The sequence below is a fragment of the Panonychus citri genome, unplaced genomic scaffold (genome assembly GCF_014898815.1).
Source record: "Panonychus citri isolate SS breed McGregor unplaced genomic scaffold, ASM1489881v1 Contig00096, whole genome shotgun sequence".
Classification (NCBI taxonomy): domain Eukaryota; kingdom Metazoa; phylum Arthropoda; class Arachnida; order Trombidiformes; family Tetranychidae; genus Panonychus; species Panonychus citri.
Window position 1 is genome coordinate 291796 of NW_026515501.1, and position 27977 is coordinate 319772.

The 27977-nt window shown below is 29.5% G+C and overlaps 3 protein-coding genes and 1 long non-coding RNA gene across 16 annotated transcripts in view; 1 reads left to right on the forward strand and 3 right to left on the reverse strand.

Annotated features, from left to right (window-relative positions):
* Nucleotides 1–4410: 4410 nt before the first annotated feature.
* On the reverse strand, nucleotides 4411–6287 carry LOC128388290 (acyl-CoA:lysophosphatidylglycerol acyltransferase 1-like). The gene is made up of 3 exons (XM_053347683.1): nucleotides 6044–6287; nucleotides 5689–5991; nucleotides 4411–5443 (listed from the first exon to the last, which is right to left on the reverse strand). The coding sequence occupies exons 1-3, from the start codon at nucleotides 6252–6254 to the stop codon at nucleotides 4830–4832; spliced, it is 1128 nt and encodes a 375-aa protein (XP_053203658.1). The 5' UTR covers nucleotides 6255–6287; the 3' UTR covers nucleotides 4411–4829.
* A 2663-nt stretch (nucleotides 6288–8950) lies between these two features.
* LOC128388287 (protein held out wings-like) lies at nucleotides 8951–17238 on the reverse strand. Of its 2 annotated transcripts, XM_053347677.1 has the most exons (7): nucleotides 16785–17236; nucleotides 16225–16358; nucleotides 15887–16003; nucleotides 12714–12857; nucleotides 12401–12488; nucleotides 11159–11446; nucleotides 8951–9742 (listed from the first exon to the last, which is right to left on the reverse strand). In XM_053347677.1, exons 1-7 carry the CDS (start codon nucleotides 17128–17130, stop codon nucleotides 9678–9680), a joined length of 1182 nt encoding a protein of 393 aa, XP_053203652.1. In that variant the 5' UTR covers nucleotides 17131–17236; the 3' UTR covers nucleotides 8951–9677. The 2 variants fall into 2 exon arrangements, with proteins under 2 accessions (XP_053203652.1, XP_053203653.1); XM_053347678.1 differs by lacking the exon at nucleotides 12714–12857 and having other exon boundaries at nucleotides 16785–17238.
* Nucleotides 17239–17350: 112 nt separating this feature from the next.
* Nucleotides 17351–27785, forward strand: LOC128388305 (uncharacterized). 11 transcript variants are annotated; one of them, XR_008325239.1, is made up of 12 exons: nucleotides 17351–17540; nucleotides 17626–17683; nucleotides 18081–18187; nucleotides 18245–18544; nucleotides 19249–20105; nucleotides 20196–20921; nucleotides 21017–21628; nucleotides 21746–22188; nucleotides 22302–22488; nucleotides 24257–24280; nucleotides 24555–24920; nucleotides 25690–27785. It is a non-coding gene; the product is annotated as an uncharacterized LOC128388305 (long non-coding RNA). The 11 variants fall into 11 exon arrangements; XR_008325241.1 differs by lacking the exon at nucleotides 18081–18187; XR_008325245.1 differs by lacking the exons at nucleotides 17351–17540; nucleotides 17626–17683 and having other exon boundaries at nucleotides 17831–18187; nucleotides 21746–22000; nucleotides 22085–22162.
* Nucleotides 18539–27977, reverse strand: part of LOC128388288 (cAMP-dependent protein kinase type II regulatory subunit-like) — a 36203-nt gene continuing 26764 nt past the window's right edge. For both annotated transcript variants that reach the window (XM_053347679.1, XM_053347680.1), the window contains exons 6-11: nucleotides 21178–21331; nucleotides 20759–20860; nucleotides 20496–20570; nucleotides 20323–20388; nucleotides 20061–20181; nucleotides 18539–19285 (exon numbers count right to left, since the gene is read on the reverse strand). In XM_053347679.1, coding sequence (XP_053203654.1) covers nucleotides 19155–19285; nucleotides 20061–20181; nucleotides 20323–20388; nucleotides 20496–20570; nucleotides 20759–20860; nucleotides 21178–21331 — 649 coding nt within the window. In that variant the 3' untranslated portion in view covers nucleotides 18539–19154. The remainder of the gene's footprint in view (nucleotides 19286–20060; nucleotides 20182–20322; nucleotides 20389–20495; nucleotides 20571–20758; nucleotides 20861–21177; nucleotides 21332–27977) is intronic.

A 27977-nucleotide genomic window follows, 5' to 3' on the forward strand; every position in this document is an offset into this window, starting at 1 on the left:
TAACAATTTAACCTTTAAGGGTCAGATTATTGTTAATTGTTCTGGATTCGGATTAATTTTCAGTTACTCTAATTAATTGATTGTTGTTGCGATTATTTGAAGGAATGATAAATATTGAACTTAATCAAAGTTAAATTAAAGTTTTTTAATTGTATGAACCGCACGTCCTAGGATATTAAAAGCTTTGAATACTTTGTTTAACCTAAGGTGCAAATAACGGTTGTTCCGTAATACGAAATTCGTATGGCCATAAAAAAGAGTATGAAATAAATATAATACGAATTTAAATCGAAATCATAATTAATCTCGATCTTTAGATCGCAGGCCTCAATTGTTTTGATTAATTGTTACACTTTCTTTTGTATATTAATATGTATAAGTGAGGAAAATGAATCCAATGTAACATTTATGAGAATCAGTTAATTGCTATCAATAGATTTAGATCATGAGAGTTAAATTGTTGACTATCTTTTAATCAAACTTGTATTTATGTACTTTTCTTGTTAATTAATCAACTTTTATTGATTGTATCTTGATTTAGTCATTTATAATCATAACTTACAATAAAAAAAAAGTTAAGCTCATTATGTTTTCACATCGTTATCATTATCATTTGAATATCTAATCATTAGTTTATTAAATCATGAATATTATCAGTAAATCATGATGGGAATTTAAATTGTTGCAACAATATTCTGATTATGAAAGAGTGGAAACATTAATTGTAAAATCAAATAAGTGATTAATTTGCATATATAACAGTCATTGATCTTGTTAGCTGATTGTTGAACAATAAAAAAAAAATGATCTCAACTCTTGACCAACACAGATTCATGCAAAGTTAATCATGATCGATAAAATCTGATAACAATCAACTAACAATTAAGTCTAATGATGAAAGTAAAATTAACCGGAAGAGAAAGAGAGACAATATGAGATTCATAAATCAACAATCAACTAAACAACAATTAAAATTGATTCAATCAAAAGTATCAACATGAAATATTATTATCAATACAATGATAACCTTAGATTAATATAAAGTCACAATCAGATTTATATTATTATAATATAAAGTTGTTTCTTATTTAAATTAAATTGTTTACACCAATTTAAATGTTAGTTTAACAGTTAATAGTTGAAAATTAACTGATTTTTGTTTGATTAATATCAACTTGATTATATTATCACGACACACGAGTGATAAAATGATCAACAGTCTCATTTGTATACCAACAGGAAAAAAAGTAAAAAAAAAAGTAAAATTTATCATTGTGAATACATTGGAATCGCAGTTAACAATACAAGATGATTGTTGATTGTTATGATTATGATTATGATATAATAATAAATTTTTATGACAATAATAGCAAGGGAACACAATAGGACATTAGCACGTACTGTTACAACACGTGCTAATGTGCTTAGACAGAGAGAGAGTCAGATTATAATGTCAACAATCAATGAGAATGACAATCAATGTCTCATTGATTAAATGACTGATATTTGATTGTGATTATTTTGATTTGGTTGAATGAAAATTTCCCTCTGATTGTGTTAATATTTTGATTTCTCACACTCACATAGACATTAACAATTTAAACTGGATTAATGATGTTTCTAGATTTAGATTAAGATTGTTAATAGTGAATGAATTTTTTTATTTATATTTTCCTCCAGTCTATTTAAGTGTTAATAATGATTAAGCTAATGGTCAATTGTTGATTATAATGACCTGACTTTTAACTTGACCTTTCGATTGGTGTATAAGATATTGTATTTGTTTTGATTCTGTTTTGATGATCAACTTTGATTGTCGTTGTTATCATTTGATTGTTAAGCATTTCCGTTTGTCTATCCAATCAACCGGTCACTTCCTGATTGATTAATATTGTAATTCGTATCTTATTGTTACTATTAATTGGTTGATTAGGTTTGATTTGATTATTTTTTACTCTCTTTATGATAATCAAGCTTTCAATTGTTGTCCATCAATTGTTTTCACAATTTTGTTTATCTTTTCTTACTTTTAAATCAACGATTATTGTTAATTGTCAATGTGCCAATGGGTTTGTTTATTTAAAGCGTTGGTGTCTGATTGTTGATTGTGTGATTAACTATTTAAATTTGGACAATCTATTTATGGGTCAGTGATGTTGAAGAAAAATTTTAAATTAGGTTAATCATGTTGCTCATTGATGATAATATATGAAATTTTTGATTGTCCGCCATAATCATTAGTAAATTGTTGTTTTACAATTTAAAGTCTTGTTACTTAGTTGGACAGTTAAGATGAACAATTTATTTCTGATTGTTGAATCGTTTTTAGTTTAATTTTTTTCTCAAATTAATGTTAATCTTTTTGATTCAGTGAATTTAACGTTTCACCAACAATAATTAATGTTAATTGTTTGATAATTAACGGGACAAATTGTGCGTTAGGTGCTTATCAATTAACACGACAGATGAATTTAATTGCTTGGCACAATTAAGAGGCTCACATTTTTGTGTTTATTTAAATTATCGTACCCTTTTGATTTGATTTGATTTCCAATTGAAAGTTAATAGTTTTTTTTTAAATTTATTTAGTTATCGTAGCTCCTGCACCCATCTAGCGATAAAACAAATAACTAACTCGAGATTTCTGGTATCAGTGGTGTGCTGCCATCTATTAGGAGATTTAGCAACTAAAAGAGCTTCATCCATATGAAAAATTTACGAAATCATTAAATTGTATTCTTAGATCATAATTGGATGATCTTTACTGAAATTAATTAGATTTTGCTGTAACATTGAACTGGTAAGCTTGATGTTTGGTGATGATGATAACTTTGTGTTACGAATAATCTTTATCTTCCAAAACATTGAATTGATTGTATAAAGGTGAATCAGATCAAGCATAAAATATACAAAGTTATTGTACAAATAACATGATTTTGCTTAAAGAGATTAGCTCAAAAAGTTTTTGCTGGAAGTGAATTTGCTTAAATTGATTTGCTGAATTTACCCATCAACCTTTCAAGTTTGGCTATTTTCTATTTTGCTCTTATTCTAATGCTCACCCTTTTATCTTCTCTATCTTCCAACGGTCATTTTGACCTACAAAAACGGACTCAAATTATTGACGGGTTCATTTGTGTTTTAAAACAAAACCATCTCCATGTTGGAATCCTCCTTCCTTTTCCGTAGAGAAAGTTTTTTTCATTAAAATAAAAATTCACTCTACACTTATCAGCAACGAATATTGTTCAATCGTCATCATCAATGATGATTATCTCAGGTTGACACTTTCAATTCAACACAATTTTATGAACTTGACTGTAATTTGTTTTTGGGAATTTCTTTAAATCAAATCGACACAATAATGAAACCTTAACATCTTGCTGAATGTCAATGCCATAAGTAAATTCATATTTGTAATTTTCTTTTATTGTTATTGTTTTGGTTCGTTTCAGGTTTGCTTGAATACATTGAGAGCTCTGACCCAATCTATATTTTGAATCACAACGGTAAAATATTCATTGGCTTTGCTGCATTAAAATTCAAGTTAAGGCTACGGAATTTAACGTACGTAGGCTACTTGCCAACTCTCATTTTCGAACTCGCTATTGACTGTGTAATATTTGTAACAAACCGAGGAAAAAGCCTGCAATTGAATCGCGAATTATCACTCGATAGAAATTGTCTTTTCTATTTGATTACTTTTGTAAATGCTCATCAGATGCTCGAAATAGAAATATCAACCAAAATTTTAGCATGAAAACTTTATTCTAGTGCAGGTGAGTTGATTTTCACCACGCAAAGTTTATTAAATGGTACATACCGAATCAGGTGCGAAATGCTTGATTAAATTATTTATGCTGAAAAATCCTCTATGACAACCACAGCAAATAAGAGCGCAGTTTTTAGACTGTAGCCTCGTACTCTTGTGAACGTCGAATCTTTAAATCTGTTGGCACAATTGCAACCAACGAAACCACCGTGGTCAAAGCTGTAACTTTGGATTTTTTTTCTCAGCGGCCATTGTAAAAGAAAAAGAAATGAAAGAGAAATGGAGGATTGAAATTTTCTTCATTATAATGATCTTTGATCATTTTAAAGTCGAACCATATTAAAATTATTGGTGTTTGAAAGGGTGTATGTGGCCTTTAATTTGATGAAGCTCTTGATTTAATTAATAAGTCTTTTTTATTTATTCTGAACATTAAGAGAATCACAATTAATTTAAACACAAAGACACAACGTAACGAAAAAATGATCTACGTTGATGTTCACTCTTTGATGGTTGCACGAGTTGTTAACCCAACAATCAACTGATTACATAAAGATTGATCATTTTTCATTGTCTCATTGTTGTTACCTGTTTTTCAAACCTTGTTTTTTAAACAATCAAACTGTTTTATTTGATTAACAACCTTAATCAAATATCAATTTGGTTAAAAACTACAATTACAATTGAAAACAATTTACATTTCAAATCAATTATCTTAATAATCATTAATAACATTCGTTGTTTATTAATAAATTTTATATTTACAACAATTTATAAGTTGATGGTTAATGAATACGATTTGTTAATTTTCAAGTACTGAAGTTAAATTTCAAGTTACAAGTTGATTTGATCAATGAGCTCAAATGTGACAATGTTGATTAATATGGAAAAAGAGCATTTTGTTTGATAGAGTGAAACAATTCGATCAATACATTAAACAATTTCGTAGCCATAAAAACCACACATTTAATAAATTAAACTCAAACTAACTAAATAATTAATTACAGCCAACAATTAGCTATTTAATGATCTCTCTTGATTGGTGAGTTTGATGAATTTACCAAATTAAAATCTTAAAAATCGCAACAATTGATAAATAAATGAGGTATATTGTTGCTGATCCCACTGGGATGTAGACTGCATTGGCGAGCAAGAAATTCATGATACGAAATAAATTGATTTGATTGTAACAATTAGGCTTGAATTTGTCAACGAAATTTTCCTTGTCTTGGTAAAATGAATTCATCATCAAGTCTTTACTTAACCATAACTGTTGTAACCACGATTCGTTTAATTTACTTCTTGGTACTCTGTAAACACAATCTGATTGTTCAACTGTTTCTAATGATTGTATTTTATTAAAATCGTTGACTATTTGGTCATAATCGTTGATTGTCTCACTTTTATCGTCATCAATGATCTCGAATACTCTGATCACAGAATAGAAAGAACTGCCCATTAACTGCTCTGTATGAAGAAACAAATTTCTGGTAAGTTTATCGATATTATCATATATTATTGTAGCATCAATAATATGAGTGAAACCATTTCTTTTATCAACAATATCGAGAAAAGCCCGAGCTCGAGGCCAAACAGTTCTGGTCAATTGGGGTAAACCATTTTTCTCAGCATATCTGAAACTTGATTCCGAGTATGTACTTCTAAATCCACCTTGAAACAAATGTGAATCAAATAAACCATTAAAATCGAAATCAATGAGCAATGAGTATACAGCCAGAGAAAATGAGTTTGACGCTGGTTTTATATCATTCGCTCAGGTAAAAAAATGATAACAATCAAATCAATGTTAAATGTTGGATCTCTTGATTATCTAATCATTGATAAATTGTTGTTATCACTCTACGCAAATAATTTAAAACCACCGTCAAACTCATTTTCTCTGACTGTATAAATACCTTCCGGGCAAAGAACAATAGTTTTGTAATTTCTCGAGTTCAGCGCCCAGTATTCAACGAAATCACCTTTCTTGAAACTCGAATCAACACCAAAATCATTTCGTATTTTATTAATTAGTCCATTAGCCTTATAGCGATAATATTTACTCCAAACAATAACGAATTTTACAAACTTATTATCGAGAAATATCGAATGAAAAATTAGAGAATCCATGATTGTTTGATGGTTAGAAATAAACAATACTTTTACGGATGGTGATGATAAATCGATAACTGAACTTGGATCAGGACCAAACCGATAACCTAATAACCAAATGAAAATTAATTTATTATAAAAATCAAAAAAGTTACTTACCTTTCACTTTATAGCATAACGTCAACCAAACACTGATAATTTTGACAAGCGAAGCTAAGAAAATTTTGTCCAATTTAGTAAAATATGAATATGAAACTAATTTTAATGGTGAAATCAGACAATACAATACAATTAGCGAAATCGCAGTTGCGACACAATTGCTCAAAAATAAAAAATTTATAACTTTTTTTTTAACAATTAGCAGTTCCATATTTATCACTTGTAATAATTTATTAAAATATGAATATGAAACTAATCATATTAAACATCAATTACCAATATTCCAAGCGGAAAATTCGAATGGGCAGTTTTGACCATTTTTGTTTTCTTTTATATTGAAATCTCCTGCAGTTGACCTGCATAACCCTTTATCTCTTTCCAAAACTTTTTCAAAAGATTAAGAATCAAGGATTAACTGTCAATTTTTCGTAAGCAAGAATTGAATAAAATTCTCAGTGACTGAGCCACTTCAAGCCAGCTTAGTCGATAATTTTTTCACTCGAGCCGATGATGCCTAAAGCTACTCACTCACTCACTCCAGTTCACTCACTTCGACGTCTAATTAATTCATAATAATTCGTAACTCCTGCGACCATCTAGCGATAAAACAATTTCTAACTCGAGATTTCTGGTAACAGTGATGTGCCTCCATCTATTAGGAAATTTAGCAACTAAAAAAGTTCACCAATATAAAAAATCTATTCAACAAACAATTGAATTGTATTCATAGATCACAATTGGATAATCTCTAGTTCAATTAATTGGTGTTTGTTGTACCATTTGACTGATAAACTTGATAACTGATGATTGTAACTTTAATCCGATTCAGTTAACTGAAAAAGTTTGAGACGTTGATTGATTAGATCAAAATTAATCTTGAGACGACTAATTAAATAGCAATTAACAACATTAGGATAATTAGTGACCATTTGACTTTTTTTAATTGCTATTAAATTAATTAACTTTAATAATGAAGATGAACCGTAAATAATTAAGGAGGTAAAGTTGATTGTTGAAATTTAATTAGTTTACTTTAATCAATAATTGAAATCTAAATCTTTTTTGAAAGGTAAATTTAAATATCAATTAGCAATTGATTAAAAAGAAAAAGGAAAAAATCTAAACAATTTAGTAATTGTTATCAATATAATCACAGAATTCATGGTTAATTATTGTTTGTTACATCTAAATAAACAATTATAATCACGGAATCTATTGTGATGATTATATTACAAAAGTTTGATTCAATTCAATTGATTGTTGATTTTTTCGTGATTAAATCATCAATTGTTTTAATCATGATAATCATTATGATAATTATCATTATGATGATTAAATTGTGCTCATCGATATGCATGATTAATCAATTTAACAATTTCCCAATCGAGAAGTAAGTTGATTAATAAAATATAGTAAAACAATCAAAATTAATCAACAACCAAGGATCATCTTTTAATCCAATAAACCAAATGATGAACCAATTAATTGTTAACAATCAATGAAAATTGAACAAAACATCAAATTCATCGGTATAAAAATGGTTAACAGTTAATTTTAATTCAATTGTAAAGTGACTTTGACCTAATTGCTGACAATTATCATCACCCTATCTCAACAATCAACGCTAATCATAATCAGATTTTAGCACAAAAAAAAGTTTATTAATTGAGTTAATCTTTTGTTTGTTGTTAATTTTTGTTTTCTGATGGTTTTAACAATCAAAATTGTTTACCAACTAAATCAACCAAACTAATATGTAACTGATTGATTGATTAGGATAAATTGTTGCTGCTTCTTCAGCTTGATTATCATCGTGATTAGTACATGAACAAAATGATTAAACGTAACAATTGAAATTGTTTAAGGTTAACAATTAACATCATAATAATAACAATAATCAGTTTTGAGACAAGGATTGTTATTTATTATCAACTGTAACCATCAACGTCGTAATCAAATTTAACTACAATAAAGAGAGAAATTAAATAAATTGTGATACAAGAAAATTAAGCAAAAAGATGAACTTTAATTTGTTCCAATTAAATTTAATTTTATGTTCAATTCACAAGATTGACAATTACATTGAAAAGGAAACATTTAATCACAACAGAAATTAATACCTACCTCTGAACAGTAACAGCAACAATTAACTTTTCATCATTCAAACTTGTTAACATCTAAAGCCAACTAACAATTAGCTGATTATGTCAAACAATTTACATACACAATATATAATTAGACAAAAGGAGAGAGTAAAAAGTTTAATCATGACAATTAAATATTAAAAATTAACCGATTGATTGTTGATCTCAAAGATTATTGATCATATTTTGTTAAAACAGATGATTAAATCTAATGTATTGAAAGGAAATGATGAAAGTTGATTGTTATCATTGGAGTGATTAACTAATTCATTTAAAAAAGAGGATATATTAATATTAATTAATCACTATTTATTTGGGACTTCCTTTTTTGTATGATAACAATTAAGATGACGATGATGATGATGGCGATAGGGAAGAATCGTCAAGTAAAATTGATTGTAAATATATAAATTGTTGGTACGATAAATTGTCCAAATTGTAAAGTTAATAAATTATTGAGAGACAATGAGTTAAGTATAAGGTTAATATTTAAATGAATCAAAAAATTATTATGCTTCATTATTATTAAGCATATTATTAATTGTCCATAATTGTTTTGACAACGGAAAAAAATGCATCACAGCAAATCATCATAATTTAAACATTGATTGTTAGTCTATTGTATTGTTATTTCAATAGATATGATGATGATAATAATGATGATGATGATGATGATTACGATGATAGGAGGGAGAAATAGCAAAGTGGCAAGAGAGAGAGAGAGAGAGAGAGTGGGTGAAATAAGGCTGATTGAGTGATTAAATAATTTGAACGTTTGTTTGTTTGACAATTTACTAAATGTATTTTTCTAGTAATAGTAGTAATGACACAATCGCCAATTTCATTTTCTTTGCAACAATGGAAACACTATGATATAATAATAATATGATAATGACAATTAAGTTTTTGTCTCATATATTAAAGGGGAGAGAGAGAGAGAGTAGGGTGGGAGAAGGGAAAAGAAGATGAGAGGAAGAGGTTTTTTTGGGTGTGGATGAGGATTGAGTAGAAAGAGAGAGAGAGAAACAAAATAGGGAAGACAAGTAGTTATTGATTGTAATAGTTGATACCTAATATGATATCATAAATGAGCTAAATATTTGTTTTTGTTTTTGTTTGTGACATGAGCTTCATCTGAGATTTCATGATTCATGAATAAAAGGCACTAAGGAAGGCACAAAATGATTGCAAATGAGAAAGAGAGAAAAAGAGATTTGATTTTGAGAGGGAAGAGTTAGAGAGAGAGAGAGAGAGAGAGAGATTGTAAATAGCTTGAGGTTAAAGATGAGCGATGATTGTTGGCATATATTGCGTGTTATGTGTGGTTGAAGTTTTTAATTGCTCTAGTTTGTTTGTGTGGTTGTGATTGATTGCAATTGATTGTTTGCTTATTGTTGGTAGTATTGGTAGTAGAAGTAGTTATAAGTCTTAATAGTAGTAGAGATAGTGGAAGTAGTAGTGATAGTAGTAGAGTGGTAGTAATAGTGGTCCTAAGTTGCTGGCCTTTGGTAAGGGTGATCTCGGACGCTGGGTGTCCGCCTTGCTTTGCCAGGACCTGCAGGGTGGTGGTTGGGATCGTGGATGGATGAGAGTCAGAGAGATGGGAGGAAGGAGGAGGCATGGGTGATGAGGATGAGGAATCGACGAGGAAATTGTTTGTTTGTTTTAAGGTAAAATTTTGATAATTGAAATTATCAAATGAAGATGATGACGATTGAAAAATATACCAAAAATAGTGACCATTTGATTGTTTAGTAGTTATAAAAGAGACGATGATGATGATGATAAATCAAGAAGAGGAGGATTGGGAAGGTGGGAGGAAGTGGGTAGAAAGAGAGAAAGAGAAAGGGAAAAGAAAAGAAAGAGAAGAAAGGAAATGTAAGTTTCGTTAGTAAAGTTATTAAAATATAAAATTAATTTGATTTGTTTTTGAAAGATTTAGATTAAGATTATGATTGTGAGAGATTAAGGCAAAAGTTGAAAAATTAAGATAAAAAATAGTAGTCATTTTACAGAGATAATTAAGATTCGAGTAGTTATATTGAGAGAGAAAGCAATTGATTGGAATTGATTAAAAAAGTTAGTTTCTCTTTCTCTTCCTCTCTCTCTCTCCCTTTCGCACAATTAGGAAATTGAGTAATTAAAAGGGAAAATCATTGTAAGTTAATTAAGAGAAAAATAGATTGATTAGCGAAAAGGAATTAAGGAAAATTGGAGGATTTTGATTGGAAATGATTATGAATGAAAAGGCAATCAAGAGGATGGAAAAAGTTTGATGAGATGAAGAGAAAACTACTGATCAAAGTTCTGAAATAATTTAGTTAATCACAGAAAAAGAAAAGAATTAAATAAATTATATGAACAAAAAAGGAAATAAAAAGGGAAAGGAAGATAAATCAATGATTAGTTGATTATCGAGCAAACTATTAAGCCAATTGAAGATAATCTGAGATTAACGAACAAAATTTTGATTGCATTTTGATTTTAAGATTCTGATAATTGTTTTTTTTTGGATAATTTTGAAATCTTTTTATAAATTTAAATAAAAATTGAATGTTATACAAAAAAATTGGTTCCAATAGATTTCATCTGAAATTTAAATTAAAAAGGTTTGAATCTCAACAATCTTCACAGGGAGAGAGATACAAAATATATACATATATATGCTGAATAATTTGATTCAATTGATTTTTTTGGGTGTATGTGATTGCATAGCATATATATGTATACATTTACGATATAATATAATATATATGGTGATAGGTATAATAATAATAATATAAATCGCTCAGCATTTGGCTTATTAAGTTTGCACAGGGGGAAAAAACAAAAAAAAATCAACTGAGAGAGAAAACGAAAACGGGAAGAGAAAGAGAAAGAGAAATGGGAGAAGGAGAGAAAGAGAGAAAGAAAGAGAGAGAGAGAGAAATAGAAAAGAAATAGAGATTCAATTATCGGCTGAAAAACCCACCGGTTGTATCTCCTTGTGATGCTACTTGATATTCTGCTAACAATGGCGAAGTTAGTGCGGCATATTGATGAAAATCATATGGTGCATATAAAAATCCAGCATCAGCTGGTCCAAGCATAGGAGGAGGAGCTGTACTTCCGTTAAGTAGAGTGGTGCTTGTTGGCACATGAATATGGCGAGGAGAAAATATAAGTGGAGTACCAAGAGATGTTGCTGTGTGATGTGTACGAATTGGTGTTGTTAGAGCAATAGGAGGAGCTATTAGTTTCATGTGCTCACTTTCAATACCTATTTGGGTTTAATTTGGTTGATGATGGAAACATGATGATGATGATAAAAGTGTTAAGGATGATGATTTAACAACATTACGAAGACAAATGGAGGAAAAATTCAACAGGAGATGAATGATGATTGAGTGAGAGTGAAAGATGATTGTGAATGAAAAAGTGATTATCATCATGAGAACAACATGAGAAGCAGCAAAAGTTTCAGGCCAAAAAGTGTAATACCAACAACCGGAGTATTTAAGGATCATCGGCATCAAACAAAATAAGTTGATCATGATCATCAATATTCATAAGTGATTGGGTTTCCAGTTTGTGCGAGTTTTGTGAAACCATGAATTGGTCCATTGGGCGCCGAGTGGGTGAGGCAAATACACACACGAAAAGGGAGAAAAGAGAAAAATAATTTAGATGAGAAAAAAGTGTCGTCAGTTAATTGATTGTTGATCATTAAGATTGATGAGTGAGTCAAAAATATACACATATACTTATAAATATATAACTACATATTCACAAGTAATATCATAATCACGCACCCAATGCTCTCATCGGAATCATCCATGACAGTTCAAAAGAGGGAGGGAGGGAGGGAGAAAGTAAGAGGAGAGGGAGATAGTAGCGTAAATAGATGATCAATGAGTAAGGAGGAAGAGGAAAAAAGGAGACTGAAAGTCTGAAGATGAGTAAAGAATAGGACAGGAGGGTGAATGATAATTGTGATAGAAGGAGATAGATGAATGTGTGTGTGTGTGAGTGAGTGAGAGAGAGAGAGAGAGAGAGGAAGGGGAGAAGGTAAAGTACAGTTAAAGATGACAGAAAATTAAGGATTAACCCAGACTGAAATTGATTGAGAAACAATCAAGATGAATGATGAACGATTGAGCAATGGTCATGAAAAGAATCACCAACATGAGGACAATCAACTTATTATCAATTATGAAACTTATTGTCAACGTACAATTTTTCACGGTTCCATCTCGATAGGTTCCATTAATTATGGCCAATTCCATCAATTGACGTTTTTTCAGTTCATCTTCACCTTCAGTCTATAACAAATTAGAAGCGATAGTGAAGAAGAGAAACAAAAAATTAAAAATGGATTAGAAAGATTAAGATCAAAAACCAGGAAAGAGAAGAGAGAAAATGATCAAGTGGGGAAAAAAATCTAAATAAAAGTTTAAATATATTATTCAAGAATAAGAGTGAGAGGGGACACATGAGAAGAAATTGAAGATTTAGCCAAGAAAATCGTTTCGAAAGTTACAACTTACAACAGGAATTAACAATTTTCTAATTTCTTCTACTGCTCTTTTCATCTTGATTGCAGCTCTATTTGGTGTATCCTCTACTGTAATCAAAACATGAAGCTCGTCATTCAAATGCTCCCAATTAGGTTTACCCCGATTTTGTTCCTCCTACGTTGTTGATTCACCATCATTATTTTCAACATCATGGGTAAGGGATAAATAAAAATAATAATGAATAAAAAAAATGAAAATAAAATTAATAAAAATAAAGAAATTAAAAAATAAAATTCATTCAAGTAAACAAAAAACAAGATCAGATAATTAAAAAGTTAACGATTGAGAAAAAGAAAAACAATCAAGGCAAAAACATATGATCGATAAAAAGTAAACAAATAGACAAGAAAAAAGATCGACATGGAAAATTAATCATTCAAATGGATAAATAAAGAATGACCAATGTTATTAATGATACAAAGTAAATTAAGAATAATCAACATCCGATAGTTTGACAGTTGTGATACATTAAGTTTCCGGAATAAATCGTTGAGTTGATTAACTGGTTGCTGATGAAAATTGATTTGTACGAATGCCAATGATCAACAAATAGCTTGAAATTGAATCGGTGAAATTAATGTCAACATAACTTTTTCCTCTTTCTTTTCTTTGGTATGTTTACATTACGTTGTTAAATCATTTCACACTTAAATTCATTTAACCTGAGACCCTCCTCTCTCTCTCTCTCTCTCTCTCTCTCTCTCTCAGTCAATCTCTCTTTCACTCATTCTCTCTCACTAACCCAATCAACCTCCCACTCTCTCAATGCAGAAAAAAACACACACACCAACACACTCAAGGTTCTTTGAATTAGTTATCCTCTGCATCCTTCATCCATTCACTAATTTGCACAATACTCTAAATTCCTATCATTGCTTTTAATTTAATTCTATTGTTATTGTCATTTAAAAAGTGACATTTCCCTCCTAATCTTGCTCTCCCTTTTCTCTGAATATTTACTATATGTTAATGGGTAAAAAAAACGGTTCTTTTTGTAAGATTTTGCTTCCTGATAGTAATCACCTACTACACTAATCAACAATATACAAAATAAATACACACGTAAACATTAAGATATGTTACCTGAAAGTGAGAAAAGACCTGACACACAAATGTAATATGTAATAATGTAAACATTGATGATTAGGTGAGTGAGTAAAATGAATGAATGAACGAGTGAGCGACACATCAACCATGAGATTGACAGGGTAACCTCATTGAGTAAAAAGTAATTTAGAGTAAAAGAAATAGGTAATTGAAATCAACGGTTCACAGGTGAACAGATTCACCTAGTATCTTAAATTTTCTTCAGGTAAATAAACAAATCATAATAATCAATTGTAATGATAATCATCATTACTAGTTAATTACTATTACAGTTATTTACAATTGTATAACTGTAGTAGTTAACAGTTACAATTAAAAGTAGCATTTGTAAACACAATTAAAAACGTGTTGAGATGAGTGATTAGATTATAAATATTATATTATAAAAGTGGATTATACAATTGTAATTAATCAGAAGTACGTATCAAATTGAGATTAATCAAGAGGATGAATTAATCAATTAATCTAATAATATTTTCTCTTATAAACAACAAGTAACTTAAGTGTTTATACCTGCACTTCTCTCCCTCTCGTTTTCACACTATGTTTATACACAGAGTATGAGTGAGTAAATATTAATGATAACAATAGAAATGATGATAGAGAAGAAATAAAAACAATAGGTAATTCCTCTATCACCTGTCATCATAATCATTACCACCTTTCATGTAGTATTTTTAGATTAATAAATGTTCATTCAATAAATTGTCGATATCGCTCTTCAAAATCAATTAACACACACTTGAGAGAGTGATAGAGTAACATAGATAATTAATAAATCTATAAATCGAATATTGTATTTATAGAAACAGAATAGATTCAATTGAGTAACATGTTGTTAAGTGATGAAGATTCTGATAGCTGAGATTGTCATCAAATATCTTTAACCTTAAGCTGAAAAGATTATCATTACATACACACAAATTCTGCTAATAGTTTTTAAGTCAATTTGGTCCAATTTTTGATGGAATTTTTCTCAGATAGAGTGAGTAAGAGAGAGAGAGAGAGAGAGAGAGAGATTAGGAAATATATATGATGAGGATAAAAATTACGTTATGATTAACCAATGAGTGTAAAATGATTTCAAATTACAACATAAAGGGAGAGAGAGATTTAAGGAAGATGATTGTGATGATGATTATGGCAAGAGTAAAAAGTAGTGATAGATTAGTGTGGGAGAGAAAGTGAGGGGGACAAGAAGGACCTTATTTGGGTGTTACCTTGATTACGCCCACTCATTGGATACCTTATAAGGAGGAGTCACTACTAAAGCAAAAAAGAGCACACCAGGGCTTCATCATCATCCTCATCTTCACATCTTATTTGCTATTTGTCTCTATTCTTTCTCCGAATTTTTTTTTCTTCGCCTTTCCTTTTTGCTCTCTTACAAAATATCAAGAAAGATAAGATGGGTTTGGGTTAAAAAGAGAAGAAAACAAGAAAAAAGGGGAGTAAGAGAGCGAAAGAGAGAGAGAAAAAAAGAGAGAGAGAAGATGAAGGAAAAAGTAAAACAAGAACGAATGAGAAGGATGTAAGTTGGCAAGATGCATAAGTGACTTTACGTTGCACTCAAAAATAACCTCTCTCTCTCTTTGGATTATTCTTTCATCTTTGGTAAGAGATAGAAGACGAAGAAAGAGAGTATCATCAACGTCAACATCAATTAGGAAGCGAGAGAAGGATAAAAAAAGAGAGAAAAAATGATAGAGAGGGATAGTGAAGAGAGAGAGAGAGAGGTAAATTTTAGGCTGAAAACTTCCTACGCTCATCCTACTCTCTATCAGTGCCTACCTGTTCTGATGATGGAAAGATAGATGAATCAGAATGAAAGATGAAGTAACGATAGAAAAAGAGAGAAATTTGCAGATTTCCCTAATACAATTTAGAATTAAAATAATAATAACACAATGAAGTTAAGAGGGAGAAGAGAAGAAGAGAAACAAAACGATGGAGAAAAAGAGTAAAAAGAGTGATGTAAATTAACCATTGTGTATGTAGAGAGAGAAGACGAATGGTAGAGAAAAACAATGAGATACCTTTTTCTTGTCCCTCATAGATCCACGACCGCGAACCATTACTTTACAACCGGTTTCTTGTTCGAGTTGTTTAGCTGTCATACCACGAGGCCCAAGGATTCTCCCAACAAAGTTATACTGGTGTTTACAGGTTTTTTCGGTTTTTGTTGATTATGATAATTTGGTATATCCAGAGAGCCAGAGAAAGAGCAAGTGGATGGATGAAGAAAGAGAAATAGAAACGAGAAAGAAACAAATTACAATCCATTGTATATAACACACACAATCCATAAGATGAAACATGAGTTTTCATGACATATGAAGTTAGCTTGTAATGGAAATCTCATTGTGCAACTTACTTCAGGATATTCTTTAGCAGGTACATAAACTTTCTCTTGTTGCTGTACAATTTGACCTTCAGGATCTGGCAATAATAAAGGCTTCTTTTCTTCACCTTCCATGTGAAAAAGTGAATCTCGGACCCTTTTTATTTCTAGGTTGTTGTGAGATGATCAAAGAGAAATAGAAAGAGAATTTTTTTTAGTAAACATCAATACATAAAAATGAAGGTGAAAATGAAGAGAATATATATATGTATAGAATAGAATAGAAGAGAAAAAAAGCAAAAAAAAAAGAGAAGAGAAAAAAATTGTTGTGGTAACAGTGGTGAGGGTTAAAAGTGGTTAGTGTTTCATGAAGATGGTGAATTTCAAAGATATTGAATCACTAATATTTATCATTGAGAATCTTTTGCCTTTTATTTTGCACCAACAAAAAGGAGATATAGAAAAGAGAAATTTTCAAGAGATTTGTTTTGTTTTATATTCTTATAAAATAAAGAATAAGAAAAAAACACAAGATAGTCAACAAGTTGGAGAGAAAAAAACAAGAAATTCTAAAAAAAGAGTATAATACAAACCATTGTCAACCAGCCTTTGAATGTGAACAAATACATTTGGAAATGCTTGTAAACGGATCCTGTCCTTAAGTAATTGTGCCAGATAATCAGCTGAATTAGATCCATTGATAATTAACACATTATTGTTACTATTAGGTGAACATGAGCTGTTGGTTGAAGATGGACTTGTTGGCGATCCAATACTACAAACAGAAGTATTTAGATTGGTGTTTGTAGGAGAGGAGATGTTGTTATTATTATTGTTAACAATATTCACCGAATTGATATTATTAACGTTGTCTAGATTATTATTATTATTAACGTTATTTAAATTATTGTTAACACTGGTTAAACTTGCATTGATCATGATGTTGTTGGTGATATAATTTGATTTAACGAGAGAAAGAAAAAAAAATACAATTAAAGATGATTAAAACCAACAACTTCCAATCACCATTGAAACTGATGAAAGAGAATCTCTTTTATTTTCTTTAACATTTGCTTTCTTTTTTTCTTTCAATCAGTAAATAGAATTTTCGATTACCTGCTGCCATCTAACGTTCGTAAAGTTTACTAATTTTGTGGAATTTTTTTTCTCACAATTTTTTCCAAAATTAATTTTCGTTTGTATTTCTATTAATCGTTTCTGATTTAATTTCTGATGATTGAAGATTCGTTTTTGTTGATTAGAATTAATTTTGTTGTTAATTTTTGTTGTGTCTTCTTGTTGACTTTGATTTGCATTTTGTTTCTTTTTGTTTTCCTTTTGGTTCGTTGGTAAGTTTTTTTTAGTTTTTGTTGTTGTTGTTTTTTTCTCGTTCATTTGTGTTAACCATTTACTTTACAATCAAATTGTTTCTAGTTAATGTTAATCATGTTTTTAAATTGAACTGAATTGAGAGACTTGCCTGATTACTATGGTGAGTTTTTTGTTTTTTCAATTGTTCTTTTTGATTTGGTTGAGATTGATAGAAGAAAATTTTCTTTCGAATCCAAGAAGATACTAAATATCTAATATCGGGATCAAGTTTAACGTTAATAAACCGTTAAAATGAGTCCCGATAGTAGATAAAAATATCTAATTGAAAAATTGAAGGCAAAAAAAAAGTCAAACAATTAACTGGACCATCAATTAATGACCATAACGTTTCCTGACTAATTGTTTAAGTGTTGCTAAATTGATTGGGTGAACAATTAAAGTCTCAATGTTTAAATATAAACAACGTTTAATTTGAATAGTCAGTTGACTTTTTTTGTTCACCTTATTACTTAATCCATATTAAGCTAATCACCTTTGTTAACATAACCTCTTATTAGATTACCAGTTTATTTATTTTTAATTGTCCTAACAATTAGTCACCCCCAGGGTAAATCATCACGTTAATCAACCCTTTTAATCATTGGTTTAATAAGCCAAAAAAAAGGTAACTGACAATTTGTTTTAATTTTTTGTAATAATTTTTTTTTACTTCTCTCTTTAGTATCTTTGATCGTTTGTCCAAAGGTGTTGGTCATTTTTACATAATAATTGGAACATAATTTATTAATTGTGACTGTAATTTCTCTGTGTGTGGGTGAATAATTAATAACTAACAATTAACGTTGTCTTCTTTTCACTCTCTCTCAATAATCTTTCAATTAGTAATCCGTTTGTTGCCATTTTCTTCAATTGGAAATTTAATTCTCTTCTATTCTCTTTGTGCGTCCATCTTGGATTTCTGGAAATTTCTATAAACAAAAAAGAGACACCAAAGGGTTTGGATTTTTTTCTGTTTTCCAAGGTAAGTTAATTTCTTATTTTTGTCATTTTTTTGGTTTAATTGTTTCATTATGATTAGATTTCCTCTCTTCCTTTTCCTTTACGATAACATTTAATGGTTTATGTTTAATTTGGTTAGTAATTAAGTCTCGATGAACATTTTGATGATTTAGATGATTCCTTTTGTTTTTTTTCCATTCTGTTATAAATTATGGTTGGCTGTGTATTCTTGTTGTATATTTAGTAGATTTATGTGTATATATTGATGTTTGTTTTTCTCTTGATGATGATGATGATTATAGAGGGAAGATGACACAAAAAAAAGAGTTTTCTTGTTTTTCGTTATTACATTTAGATGTATGTATAATATTTATATTGTTTGTGTGATGTTGACAGTTTGACTTTAATAGGCTTTGATTTTCATCCTCACACGATAAAGGCCTGATCAGAAAAAAAAGATTCCATGATGATGACGATGACGATGATAAGAAATGACGACGACGATGATAATGATGTCTCCTTGTTTTAGTGTTTTTCTTTGCCTCTTCTTTAATTGTATATATTTGTATTTGTGTTGTGTGTGTGTGTGTTTTTTTTTCATATGATTTCGGTGGTTAATGATGTTGATTGGGTCATCGTAGGTCTGATATGTTTGCTTTACTGCCAAAAATTTTCTCTAATTGTGATTCATAATCGTTGAAATTTCTCTTCATTATATCCATACAGGGTCCCAAAAGTCGTTCAAAAGCTCCAACATCAAGAACTTGTTTGTGATATTTTTGTTAATGATTCCAACGGAAGGCGGAGGAAGATGGATCGTGTTACATGGTGGTGATGATAATTGTATCAAAGGAAATGGTTATTGAGTGTGGATGGAACAAAATAAAATCAAGAATTAGTTTATTACCAACAACAGCGAATTAAGGCAAACCTGAAGCTCGCCCACGAGAGAATTAAATCATTTTTTGACTCTCTTAATTCTATTTCTAATTAGAAATCAGAATGATATTTATAAATGAATTAATGAAAGAGAGATTCAAGATTATCAAGTTCTATTACGTGTTTTCGTCAATCATGTTGTGGAAAAAGGAAGAAAAAAAGTCAAACCTGGATCACGATTAAATCTTTAATGGATATTCAATCTTATTTACTCTTCTAAATCTAACAAATCAAAGCCATATGTTCAATTTTCATTCTTATGGATTAACTTATATTTATCTCAACTTTTGGATTATATTCGAATGATTCAACAAAGAATCAATTTAACAATAGGTTTTCTCCGGACTAGCTGTTTATCTCGTCTTTGATTTGTATACATCTACGATCCTGATCATATTCACCTCACCTGAATCTAATTACACAAGATGAAGGAAATTCTAGAAACTCATTAATTGACAAGAGAAATCAAATGTAATGGTTTTTCTTATAGTCAAATGATTATCGTAACCAGTTGAATTATGGAGTTTTTATTTCTAATTATGACAATCAATTGATTTTGCCTTTTGGTGGTGGTGATTGATTGGTTATAAGATACTTACATGCAGTCTTGACACCATCAACAGCTTTAACTGACGCTGCTCGAGGTTTGTGTGTTATAAGTGCTAATTCACCAAAATATCCTCCATTAGTTAATCTTGATAACTCTTTCTCTTGTCCTCTCTGTAATTACACAGGTAACCAAAATTGAAAAGAAGGAAAAAACAAAAGCAAAGAGAACCGTTAATAGGATTGACAACGAGTTAATAAGCCTGACAAAGTCCATTGAGATGGTTGGATGAATAGCTTATTTCCAATAATTACCTCATCAATTTTTGTGATTACCACAGTTCCCTCTTCAACAAAATACATTCCATCAGCCTGATCACCCTGTGCATGGAGAAAAATGTAACAGCAAAAAATCAAATTCAAAGGAATTAATTCAATGGTTCAATTGGTTATTTGATTATGATGATTGGAGTTTACTTTAGATTTACCTCTTTAATGATGACTTCTCCACTTCGAAATGATTTTGGTGTCAAAGCATCACAAAGATTCATCCTTTCGTATGCCTATGAAATAGGTAGAAAAAGACAAATATTGTTACAAACTAAATTCTAAAAGTGGAGGAAGATTGCCAAGAGAGAGAGAGAGGGAAGAAAAAAGTTACAAAATAACAAGAAAGATTGACAATTTATTTTACCATAAATTGTCGTGTTTCGTATTGTTTATAAATTGGTAACATAAATTGTTCACTCACCTCAAGAGACTTCAACATTTCAACTCTTTCCAACAGAGCTTCATATGTTTTCCTTTTCTTGAAAGCTCTTGATAAAACTATCTTTCGAAATGTTTGACGACTCTGGAGAAAATAGAGGAAAGAAAAAGTCAAAGATAAAGATTTAGAATTACTCTTCTTCATGGTAAAATTATCATTCTATTGACAATTTAATTTATTCTCTTTTTTTCATTAGATTGTTCTGTCTGTATTTTTCTTTTTTGCCTATCCCACCATTAGGAATGATTCTGGTTTCATCGATCCATTGACTGAACTTTACTTGTCCAATTGAACTTATGTCTTATTCTCATACTCATACAATAAGATATACACGGTGATCAAATAAGCTTAAATTAAGATGAAACTTATTTATATTTGATTTGATTGGATAATTAACTGACCATCGCCCAAAGGGATCCTTCAGATTTGGCTTCAACTGATGCTGATCTTGGCATGTTATACATAAGAGCAAGTTCACCAAAGCTTCCGGAATCAGTGTACTCTCCAAGTTCAATATGTTTACCGTCATTTGTACAGTAGAATCTGAAAGTTCCCCTGTTATAGAAATGGAAGAAAAATTTTGTTTTAGTTCGAGAAAAAAGACAAAGACAGAGGGTGAAGAGCAGAGGAAAATTCATAATTTGACATCCAAGTGAATTATTAACATCATGGAGGAAGCAAGTGCACAAAAAAACATCATCATCTTATAATTTGAAACCTAAATTTTTCTTTCCTTAGTAAATTGGTAAAAAATTTCATGGGTTAATACAACACCATGAAAGGAGCAACAGAATTGAATCACTTCTCCCACTCATCATCTCTAGCATATTAAACAGATTTGCGTGATAATGGGTAACTAAAAAATTTACAACAACCTCTGTTTATTATCATAACATCATATTAAATGGATTATAAACAGTGAACTAAATGGAAAATTTTTTTCTCAATTCTCCTTTTTTTACCTTTCAGAATTTCTCAAAGAAAATACCATTAAAGGAATCAAATACATTTATGATGCAAGACAACATATTAACTTTCACGTTATGTGATGATGGTAGTGATGATAATTCATGATGAAAACAGTGAGCATATTGAACCAATGGATGGAGTCACAACAATGATTAAATCAAAAAAAAAGGAAAAAGCTAAGAAGAAAAGAGGAAGAAGGATGAAGATGATGGAAAAAATGAATGATAATAGGGAGTGAATTTGCTTTTCTCCAAGGTAAATGCTGTTTGATTATCATGGAATCACTTTCTCTCTCTTTCTCTCTCCTCCTTTTCCTCTTCCTGATTCATGCAAAAACAGTTACAATGATTATCATTGTGTTTACATTGCAATAAATCAAAATGGCAACAACTAATATCACCTGTCAAAGTTTGACTGGTAAGCTGATTACATTGATTCTCAATGTAAGTTAACTGTATTTACTATTAGATTTTCCTCTTACATTTTGCATTTTCAATCTTACTATTACCATTTCACTTACTCTTTTTACCTGTACTTTTTTTTACCTTATGTTTAGGAGCAGATAAGTGTAATAAAAGCAAGAGGATAAGGATAAGAAGGCGGAGTAGGAAAAAAAACTATCAAGAAAAAAAAAGGTTTCAAGTTAAGATGATTCTTGTTGTATTGGAAATAGTTCTGGGAATGATGAACCACTCATTGGGAATAATATAACTGTTCATTTTATGTGCAATGGTTTATTTAAGGTGAGTTTCAATCTCTCATCTTTTTTTCCCACCTCTGTAACATAATCATCAGTCTCACTAAGACTTTTTTATTGTCTATCTTTTTTATGCATATTTTGTATGATAGTTTTTTTCTACCAACATCAATTCAATAGGAATCCATTTTACCCTGTTCGTCGTTACCATCATCTTATATCATCTCTTATAATATACATAAGTTGGTTTACATTGATTGAATCAACATTCATCCAAAAAAAAAGATAACTGAAGAGGAATCAAAGTTATCTGACAAGACCAGGGAATTCAAAGAGTTGTGATGAAATGAAATTTCATCTCAAAGAAAACTCTATGATAGTGCTCTACATTAATCTGATTAGAATGAATTTTTCTTCCTTATTCATTACGATTAACTTTATCTAAATAATAGAAGTGAATTGTTAATGAGTTGATTATCAATGTTAATTGTAGCCTTATTCATACTTTGACCTATTTTGTTGATATAATACTAAAAGCATGTATTTATCATTTGTTACCAATTGATTCTGTTTGATTACAAAGTTGATTTAGCTTTAATTTTAATGAGTTTCTGAATTCTCATCAACCATTAACCTTTTTTTTTCTCATCTAATGTTTTACCTTGACTTTTACTCCACTCAACCTTAATCTTATTTTTGTCTTTTCCAATCTTCCCATAGGAGTTAAATTAATCAAGTTTAAAATTGTAGCAACGAAACATCAACAATCTATTAGTATTAATAGAAAAAAAACAACATCAACAGAAACTTGTTTTCTTCAATTGTTTATCAACAATCGTAATAATGAATATATAATATTTAGAATGTATTTAGATTTAAATGCGTAGGTTTGTGTCTTTCATCTTAAAATTAAGTGATACAAAAAGCAGAAAGTTTCTTGTATCATTAAATTAAATTCTTCTCCCTTAGTTACCTGTGAATACCTTTGCATCATCTTCATCTTCATCATACATCAGATCTAAAAGAAATACTGAATGGGATGTTGTAAATATTTGCATGAAAGAAGATAAAAGTTTGATATGAAAAAAAAGAGATGCCAAGATAATGTCAAGAGGAAATTTGAATAGAATTAACAGAGAAAAAAGAATGAATATTCATTGAAGATAAGATGATGATGATGATGAAGATGAAGATGATAAAGAAGATGTAAAACAAGACTACTCACTAATCCGCTTATGTAAGTTTATTTCGTTGAAGGTTAAAATTGTGAAATAAAATAAGATCCTAGTTACTCTGAGTATTGACGATTAACATGAATCCTAATCTAAATACTCAGTGATAAAGCTTGAATATTATTAAAATGATGTAATAAGATGATTAGTTGCTGACAAATTGTCACCAAACCATCAACTGTTATTGTGAAACAATTTGAAATTTCATCCTAATCACCAACTATCGTTTTCATTGAAATCATGAAACTTTTTCTCTGGACACTGAGCCTGGTCAGTTTTTCTTAGGCTTGTCACGATTTTTATTCAGATTTCTTGATGTGAACTTTTTTTTCAAAAGGACGCGAATCAATGCTAAAACTTATTTCGTATTAATATCTTGATTATCAACAATCATGTTGATTGTTGTTATTGATTTTTCAAGTACATACTCTTGGTTAGATTGTTACTCTTGTGATGTTTGTTTATTTCCATACGAATTGTGAACTGCTATTGTTATTATGATTACTTCAATTTTGATTTCATCATGTTTCATGGTTCCAGATAAATTCATGGATTTAATCATGTTGAACTTTTTTTTTACAGAATCATTCTCATGGATAATAATAGGTATTATATTGGATCAACGAGCTGTTTGATTTAAACTAACGACAACAATTAATTCATCGCTAAATTTATTGGTTCATATTTTTTTTCTACTTGATTGATTCAATTGACTTTCTATTGAATCATTTGATTGAAAATCATCATTTCAATCTCATGTAATTGATGTTAATTGTTTGAGATTAGATTTTCATTTATATCCTTGATTTAAGTTTCATAATTCATTTCTAATCTTTTCGTTATTTTCTTTTAAATTGTTTTTTCTTCTCCTCTTATCAAGAATTGATTCCTTAATTGTATCGTTAATCTGATGGTCTTTTATCAATGGTTAATCCGATGACCAGTAATCGAGATGATGGAGACAAAAGATAAAAGATAAAAGCTTATCAAAGTAAAAGGAAAAGGAAAAATTGCTCAGGGAGTTATCCTTGGTTTCTCTTTCATCATGGAAAATTATTCTGGTTTCACTTAAGAGAATCTTTTTATTTTCGACCCTAAGAAAAGAGGACAATGGTCATTACCATCACAGCTTTGGTCAGACTTGTACTCCTAATGATACTAAGTAGTGGTCAAGATTTGACTTTCATTAGCTGGACAAACGAGAACTTATGAGTTTGACCTTTAATTTAGATGTGAGGTTAAAAAGGTAAGAGATTATGAAACGTTTAATTGTTACCAAGTTTATTTGGGATACTAATGATATTCAGTTAAAAGAGTAACAATTAATTTCTAAAAACTCATTATGGCTGGAAGATTTTCTGACAATTAAATTTAATTGTTATTCAGATCACTTTAGATTATTATTACTATTGTGTGATAATTTAACCGATTCAATTAGTCACAAAAAAATAGATCCAATAGATTTCAAGTGATAATTTAATTTACTTATCATTAACAATGTCTCATTGTTATTCTAGACAATTGTTGTTTAATTGTTGTTGTTGTTGACATATTTATTAAAGGTAAGAGCTATAATTTTAATTGAATTTTACTTTGAGATGATTATCATTATTATTAAATATCAATTCTTTTCATCTTCTTCAGGCTGAATTACAATTAATGACACAGAATCATGTTATTACTGAATCATCGGCAATAACCATGAACCATAATCATTTTTCAAATCGTTAATCAGTTGACACTATCGTATATTTAACAAACTAATACAAATCCAAATGATATCATTGTAATAGTTTTATCACAAATTTCAGGGTGAAGATTAACTAAAAGTGGGAAGAAAATGAAATTCTGTATGAATAACAATCTGATGAACATTTATCTTCTCTATCTTTCTCTTTCTTTCTTTCTTTCTCTTCCATGGAACCATCAATTATGATACCAGAATTACCAGGATATTCTCAGTGTTCTCATAAATCTCATTGATTATCTTTCTTTTTTTTTCTTTCTTTTACCAGATTTTGTTCCCTTTCTCTCTGAGCTTTATTATCATTGGAAATTGACAATATCTCGATTTACATGGGATTCGATTGATATTACATGTATCTAGAGTGAAAATGTTATTGGAGATAAAAAGGAAAACCACATCAGTCGATAATCACCAGAAAAGTTCACCTAATTTGATAACAAGATGAGTTTACAATTTATCTTCTCAGAAGTTTCTTTTTAGATGAGATGATGAAGATAATGAATCAATTCTAATCCATGAAATGTTACCTTAATCAGAAACTTTCTTCATCTAATTAACTGTCACCTTAACATTTATCACTCTCACAAGACTAACCAAATATTTACCTCGCATCAATGTTAAGCTATAATTAATAATAACAATTAAATGAGCGTTCAAATTCAATTAGTTGTTATCATATTAATGATTAGCTGAAAAACTCTAGAAAATCATAGATAAAACTTGATTAACGAAAAAGAGAGGAAAAAACTAATCAATAATCAGTATTAACAATTAACATGTTTCATCAACTAATTGATTTATTAGAAAAAAATAAATGAACTAAATTTCATGACTAATTAATTGTTAATCAATCTAATTAACATCTACTTATTTTTACCTTCTTACTTATAGATTACAATGTTTATCTAGTTTGTAATCACAAAATTAACCAACAATTTATTTCATCTGATGATTTATGAAAACCCCACCGGGGAGTTTTTCATGAAAGACCCAAAAAGATAATCTCATGATAAATTCATATTAACATTAATCAGAATGATTTATATTATTTGAGAATTGAAATTTGAATCCATGGTGAAAATATGAATTTCATTTGAATAGTAACTGATTTGTTGAATTGGTTCATCTTATCAACCAGATTAATGATATATTTCAATTAATTATATTACAAAAATGGTTGCATGTTGCTTTGAGCTTGTTTCAAATTCATTGGTGACTTGAACTTTTATACCTTTGGTGTATTACGAGTACACCATGAATAACACCACCATCACCAGATTATACATTTTGATAGTGAAAACTATGTTACCTTGATTATATTGCCTTAAGGGTTTTAACCCAAATCCTTTGTGAATAATCATGCTGTATTTATGATGTTAATAGTTACATATTTCAAATATCCGATTTATCCCTTTGAATTTATCATGATGAATTTTAATAGGAAAACAAAATAGTCTTTTCCACCCAATGAACTTTTCACTCTTTCCATACCTCTCCCACCCATCTATTCATATTAGTATCATGATTTCTTTCAGTATGTGTCCCAATTACCCTGACAATTTTGTCTTGGAGGCTTTTGTAGTTATATTTAAGGGGAAAAAGTTCTGATTCTCACCATGATTAGCATTCACTTTATCATCTGATTTGTCAACATTTTGAATTCATTGTTTTCTCTCATAAATTGATCTGAATCTTTTTCTAGTTTTTTTTTATTGTTCATGTCAATTAGTGAAATAAGTGTGAAAAAAGTTCTACAGGCAATTAACAAGTTTACAAACTTGATTTTCACCCAGAATTTAATGAGTCTTTCATGGTGATGAGAAATAGTCATGTTTTCATCTCTCTGTTTAATCATGAATACTCACACTGATTGTGAAACTAAAATGAACTACAATCAAGCTGATTACTATAAGATTATCGATATTAATCAACGATTGATTAGTAAATCATGTAACCATGACGATTATTAATTTGGTATCTTTAATCATCTTTATACAAAACTGATAATCTCAATTGCTGGAATAATTTATATTCATATTAATTATTAAATCTCCTTTTATACTAATCAGATTACAACAATCAATTTTGATTAATATCGTTGTTTTATCATTGGTCACTAATTATACGTAATTTTGATCATTTTCATAATGATTATCATTGATTTTTAGTTTATTATCAAATTGATTTGATTGTTAATCAGTTTTGCTAATCAGTTGCTAATCAAGGTTTGAACTTAATGATTCCCTTGACACAATTTAATTGATTCTGATTATCATTCCTAATGGTTGACCTGTTTCAATATAAACATTTCGCTTGGATAATCAAGTATCAGAAATGAAATTAAATTAGATGACCACTTGAAAACTAACCTTAAATTGTTACACTGACCAGTTTAAATTGAAACATTTTATCATTTTCTCTAGTTACTCTCAAATAAGTTAATTGGGACAATTAACTTGATTATTGATACAATGTATTCAATTTCAAATTCATGCGACTGAGATTAATATCGTTGGTAATATAATCTAATTTGAGAAAGTGATTCTATCATTAATC